Genomic DNA, 6922 nt, shown 5'->3' on the forward strand with positions numbered 1-6922 from the left:
AGGACATGACTACATATTGAAAGAAGCTAAATTTTGAAAAATATATGTTGAAAAGAGCTAAATTTTGAGAAATATATGTTGAAAAAAGCTAATTTTTGAAACAAGCCAAATTTTTAAAAAAAAAATTAGCGCAGGACTGGCCAGGCTAGGGGCCATGCGAGTCTCAACCCGAACAAGGGAGCCAAGCATAGCCGGCCTGGCCAGAACAGGCCCAACAAAGGTGAAGCATGGTCACAGCGCAGAGGTACTTAGCGAGTTCGATGGAGCACGCAGCATAGAGCTTATAAGCTGTGTTATGCACTGTTGAGTAGGCAATGTGGTACTAAAAATTGGCGCAGAAGGAATGGCGTGGAAACCTCTATGCTGCGTATAATGGGCCGGCCCATGTGATTTCCCCTACTTCATCACTCGGAATCCCCCTACCGTGACCCACTCCTGCTTCATCACACCGATTCCCATGCCCCACCCGTGACGGCGGATTGACTCCCAAGGCGGCGGCGGAGTGTTCCACGGCGGCGAAGGAGTGACCCCCATCCGTGACGGCGGAGTGTAGCGGAGGGAGGTGCCGGAGCGATGGCAGGCGGCAAGCGAGGGCTCCACGCACGGAGCCAACCTCGCAACGCGTTTGGGTAGTTTGCCTTTGCGCCCGAGGTCATCTCGATCCACAGTGACAGCAGCGATGACCTCTCATCGGAGGTTCCCGCTACCCCACCAAGGCGCGTCAAAGTGGAGTCGTCGAGCCGAACCCCGGACAATAAGGGCAAGATGCAAGTAAGAAGAGCATTTCCGCTTTTCACCTAGGGTATACATGAACTCTTTAGGGTTTACACGAGTATATTTGTTTCTTTTCAGATTTCTAATTTTTATGTCTTAATTACCAGACAACAAGTTGAACTGTCTCAGATTAAAATATATTGTACCTATGTTTACTAATGTGCAGTCCAATAGCTTAGAATATTCATAAATGGAAAATTAATATAGATGTGATGCCAGGGTAGCTGTCCTATTGTTCAATTGCAACCTTGTAATTTTTATTTTAAATGAAAAATTTGGTGTTGCAATTAACTTATTGAGTTTTGAATAATGACTTGTCAAATTAGCATTATTTCCTAATGATCTGCAAACCCAATCGTGGTGTAGAAGATCAAAGGGCAGTCATCCACCCCAACCCCGGCTTTGATGAACCCTAGCTCATGCAACAAGGGCAAGGAAAAGGTAACAACTTCCTTTACCCTTCCTAGTGGTTTATGGGTCTTAATGCAAGAATAATTTCATAGTTTGCCTTCTATGGCTATTAGTGTGTTGTTTTCATAGCATCCATTTTAATTTAGTGAAGTGTGATTGAAATTGATTTGTTCTTTCCTGAATATTATATATAGGATTTGTCGTTGAGTTCAAGTATGTATATATACTAAGGTACTAATAGAGTACTGATTGCACCTAAAAAACCTGTGGTTTATGGTACCATGAAAATAGAAACAAGTAGCATTGATGCACTTGCATGATTGAATCATGATTTTAATAACTCTATTTTGCTGTCTCGAAGGGTCTAATATCAATGCATGATTGAATCATGAAGCACACATAATAATGATTTTACAGCCATCAATGTAATTGGACCATGTAATTTCTTCTCCATCCTAAATGACAGAACCATATACTGCAGGCTCTCTAATATTTATTTGTACTGCAGGTTCCCTATGACAGTGACCTGGAAGACGAGGATGAACTTGTGGACTGGGTTGGTATTTGTAAAACTCTGCAACTCTGAAATTGTGGACTCTTATAAGTTGAACAGAATTCATTACCTTTTTTATGTGGAATGTACAGAGTGAAATAAAGTGGTCCTTAATAGTTGAATACTAGCACCTAATATTTATTGTTCCCTAATATTTATTTGTTCTTCAGGTTCCCTATGACAGTGACCTGGAAGAAGAGGATGAACTTGTGGACAGGGTTGGATTCCTGACTGAGAAAGCAAACAAGACAGCAACAAAAAAGATGTTGCGCCGAGTAGATAAGACCTCTACTGGAGTTGATCAAGCCTTCGACACGCTCTTTATCAACATCAAGTATGGTGTGCTGGATTCACTTGCGCACAACAAGAAGGTGGCTTCATTCCAGAAGATTAGAGAGCTGTTTGATGGAGTTAAGGCTGATGCATGAGAACAAGTCATGAGCCAAGCCAAGAAGATGTGTACTGATCTGGATGAGGTCTTCGAGACACTCTTCGTCGACGTCAAGTATGGCGTGGTGAAGCCTGAACAAAATAAGCACAAGAAGAGCAAGTAGTTGTGTGTGAGTTTGGCAGCACTAAGTGTTAGTGTAGTATCAATGTGGTGATGTCTGGTACTGTGTATATGTTAGTGCTTGTATGCATGTTTCTAGAACCACTAAGTATATCTATGTGTTTGGTACTTTGAATCGACTAATGGAACCTGTATGCACATGTTCTGTCCGGATCAACTAAGTATATGTATATGTCAGTGTTAGTATGTTTTGCTGTTGCTTCTTTCCATGGGTGATTCGCTCAAACTGTGAGTGCATCAAATTGCACCCAAGGATCACGCAGTGAGCATCTAGCATGCAACTGAATAGTGAAAACTCAGTTAACCCTCAATATAAATAGGCAACTAACAATAATCAGCACGACACACGTTTTAACATAAGCATTGTGTGAATAGTTAAACAAAAAATCGTCATCGGCTTCGTCATCTGTGGCAACGGCAGGTGCAACAACTCCATCGTAAATATATTCGTCGACATCATCTTCACCGTCATCACTGAAGTAATAATCATTTGGTTCTGCTACAGATTGTGCAATTGCTCTCTGAATAATAGAAGTCTCAATTGCTTCTCCTTCCATGTCTGTTCGTCGCCAATTCATCAACTCCACCTGGTCGCTTCTAACAGTCATGGCCTCGACCCCAACAAGCAATGAGTCAACATCAATTTCTGCCTCCTCTTCATCACTAGCTGATTTCGGCATCGAGAAAAGGTTTCTTGGTTTGATTCGAACAATGCTACACCAATTTGATTTCTTTGCGTGCTTCACATAAAACACTTGCTCTGCTTGTGTCGCCATAATGTACGGATCATCTGAATATCTAAGACGCGTAGTATAATTATCTATAATTCCGTATTGATCCTTGTTGTACCCTCTACCTTTGTTCTTTGTTGGAGGGGGTACATCGAACCAATCACAGTGAAACATCATGACTTCCTTTCCACCTGGAAATTGTACCGAGATAATTTTCTTAATAACTCCATACCAGTCCATATTACCCGTACTTTCATCACCCTTGACAAGGACACCACTGTTTTGTGTAATCAAGCTGCTCTCTGCCGACACCGTCCGAAATAGGAATCCATTGATGAAACATCTATTGAATACACGAGCAATATCATCCGGTCCTTGAGAAAGGTTGTACAACAGCTCAGTTGCATTTCCTCGCTCATATTCTTGTTTGGTCTATAATTCCATTTAAAAAAAATTAGTAACATGCTTTCATTACATGCATAATATTATGAAAAAAACATATTATAGTGACTCACTTTGTCCTCGAACCAACCAACAAAATGCTGCTTGTGTCTTCTGTCAACATTATGCGGATTATATTTCTTGAGTACAACCTTATGTAAACTACAGTGGGTAAACCAAACAAAATGCAAGCAATCAGCAACACATATTATTTAAAAAAATCAGCATGCTGAAAGAATAAATTTAACTCACTCAGGTAATGTAGCGCACTCATCAGTATTTGTCAATATGTAGTGCCTTATTCTCAGCATCTCACAGTCACTCACTTTCTCGAAACTATATCCTTTCCTGCTGTAGTCAAGGTCAGTAAAAACACTCAACCCAGCTACTGGTTCAAGCACTGTGGTGCTTTCATGACGATCTGGACGAGTTGGCATATCTTTGAAAAACTCAGAACCAAATGTCATGCACTCTTCTGTGATATATCCCTCCGCAATTGAGCCTTCAGGATGTGCTTTGTTCCTCACATAACCTTTTACCGTACGTAGATACCTCTCCACAGGATACATCCATCTATAGCATACAGGACCACCAAGTGCAGCCTCTTCAGCTAGATGAACCGGCAAATGTTCCATGATGTCAAAAAAAAGTAGGTGGGAATATCATCTCAAGCCGACATATAGTCTCCCTAATCGAAGCACTCATGTTAGCGAGCTCCTTTTCATCCTGCTCCTTTGAACAAAGCGAACTGAAGAACCTACTCAAATCAATCAATGGGACAACTTCTTCCGGTAGAATATTGCGTAGTACTAATGGTAAAAGTTTCTGGAATATAATATGATAATCATGAGTTTTCAAACCAGACAGCAGAAACCGATTTTCATCCACACATCTTCGGATATTGGACGCATACCCATCAGGCAACTTGACTTCATGTAGAAATTTGCATAAAATTTTCTTGTCATCTTTGCCTAATTTGTACAGAGCAGGTGGTAAGGTGAACTTACCTTTCTCACACACTGGATGCTGATCCATCCTTATCCCGAGATGCTGCATGTCAAGCCGAGCTTCCACGTTGTCCTTACTTTTACCTTCTACGTCCAGTAAAGTACCCAATATGCTCTCACATATATTTTTCTCAATATGCATCATGTCCAAGTTGTGCCTAATAAGCAAAATTTTCCAATAGGGAAGCTGGAAGAAAATACTCTTCTTCCTCCAGTTGTGCCATCTCTTTTCTTCGTCACGCTGCTTCCTTTTTTTTGGATTAAGGACCAAATTTGACTTGATCAAAACTTTCATAGTGTTGCAACACCTATTCCCCAGTCAGTGGCTCTGGAGCCTTCCTAACTTCCGTCTTGTTATTGAAACTGACCTTGTTTCTATGCCACTTATGGTCAACAGGCAAAAAACGACGATGCCCCATGTAGCAATGCTTCTTCCCATGCTTTAACCACAAGTAATCTGTTTCTGTATGGCAGTATGGACATGCAAACTTGCCCTTCGTACTCCATCCAGAAAGCATTGCATATGCTGGAAAGTCATTAATTGTCCATAAGAGAATTGCATGCAAATCAAAATTCTTCCTCTCCTTTGCATCCCAAGTTTTGACACCCTCTTCGCAAAGAACTTTGAGCTCATCAATTAGAGGCTGCAAGTATACATCAATGTTAACACCAGGCGATCTCGCTCCTGGTATCATCATAGACAGCATCCAGTGCGACAGTTTCAGACACAGCCATGGAGGTACATTGTAAGGAATTAAAATCACAGGCCAACAACTGTATGACACATTCAACATACCAAATGGATTGAATCCATCAGATGCTAGACCAAGCTTGACATTACGAGGATCCTGAGCAAACCATTCATAGGTTGCATCCACATGCTTCCATGCTTTGGAGTTCGCAGGGTGTCGCATTTTTCCATCATCCACCAATTCTTCCTTATGCCACCGCATATATGATGCTCTAGTCTCTGACATATATATCCTTTGGAGTCGTGAAATCAGCGGGAAGTACCATAGGATTTTACGTGGAACACGCCTCTCTGAGCCACAACCACTGCCACCATTCTGTCCCTTTTTACACTCCTTCCACCTTGTCTCACCACATTTAGGGCAATTATCTAGGCCCTCATATTCTTTCCCTCTGAGTAACACACAATCATTGTAGCATGCATCTATCTTTTCATAATTTAGACCAAGGTCTCTAACAACCTTTTTTATCCTCTCCATACTATCTGGGAGGCAGTGCCCTTTAGGAAGAACAAGCAAGAATAGCTCAAGCATATACTCCATGCAAGCATTACTACAACCAAACATGCACTTCATCTGAAACATTTGGACAATGAAAGACACCTTTGTAGCTTCCGTGCATCCCGGAAACAACTCCTTCCTAGCCTCTTGTAGCAATTTAAAGAACTTCGTTGCCATCTCATTTGGCTGTTCATCATCGATTTCTCCACGGATAGTACCCCTGATCAATGAATGTATCAAGTCCTGGGTAGCAGCCCTATCATCAACACCATCATCCATATCAATATCTGAACCTTCACGTATACTTTCCTACTCTCGGATGAAGCTTTCATCAAAACCTTTCCGAAGCAGATGCTTCTGGACATCCGACTGCTTTCTAAATGACATGGAACGACATGCTGAACATGGACATGGTGCCGTTCCTCCTTTTGAGCTGCCTGCAAAGGTGCTATCAAGATACTCTGATAATCCTTGTTGCCATTCTGCAGATGCCCAATCTAGCCGCATCCAACTACTGCCATGGTGTGAAATCAATTCAAAAACCTGACAAACACACATGAAGATAAATAAGAACGAGCTACGGATTTGAAACATAGACAAATTAAATAGCAATGTGACTGATTGTAACATCCTACTTGTACCAATTAATTTGGCCATGGAAATAAAAAATTAGGGCGTCACTTTAATACGCAGCAAGAACACCAAGCTACTAATTGCAAACATCTAATTAATATATACACAAAAATACATGAATTAAAAATTTATGACAGTAGCATTGGACGTACTAGCATATGCATACACAAAACAAAAAAGCGTGTCTTTCATACTTGATGCTGAACCAGGTCAGAAAAAGAAGAATTTTATGGACATGGAGACCAGCGGCGTGTTGAACATGGATAGATAAAAAAAAGAAAATACTTAATGTGTGCGTGTGCCTTCTGTCAATGTCCGTCGTCCTCCAGTTATCAAGTGTCATGTGAACTTAAATGCAACATTAAATGCTTAATCTTTTGATTTTAGCACTCATAAATAAATAAATCATGTAACACAACTTTATCTTGTTTAATGTGCCTAAGGATGAAGAAAAATAAATAAAAAATAGATTTGGTTCTGTTGGTATTTTTCCACCAGCAGAGCCCATGCACTTGATCTCTACCTTAGTTTTGCAAACAGGACAACACATC

General features: G+C 40.9%; 1 protein-coding gene across 1 annotated transcript; it reads left to right on the top strand.

Annotated features, from left to right (window-relative positions):
• Positions 483-2361, top strand: LOC110435339. Its single transcript, XM_021460798.1, has 4 exons — positions 483-771; positions 1141-1215; positions 1694-1741; positions 1909-2361. Exons 1-4 carry the CDS (start codon positions 766-768, stop codon positions 2164-2166), a joined length of 387 nt encoding a protein of 128 aa, XP_021316473.1. The 5' UTR covers positions 483-765; the 3' UTR covers positions 2167-2361.

The sequence above is a fragment of the Sorghum bicolor genome, chromosome 5, assembly GCF_000003195.3.
Source record: "Sorghum bicolor cultivar BTx623 chromosome 5, Sorghum_bicolor_NCBIv3, whole genome shotgun sequence".
In the NCBI taxonomy this organism is placed as follows: Eukaryota; Viridiplantae; Streptophyta; class Magnoliopsida; order Poales; family Poaceae; genus Sorghum; species Sorghum bicolor.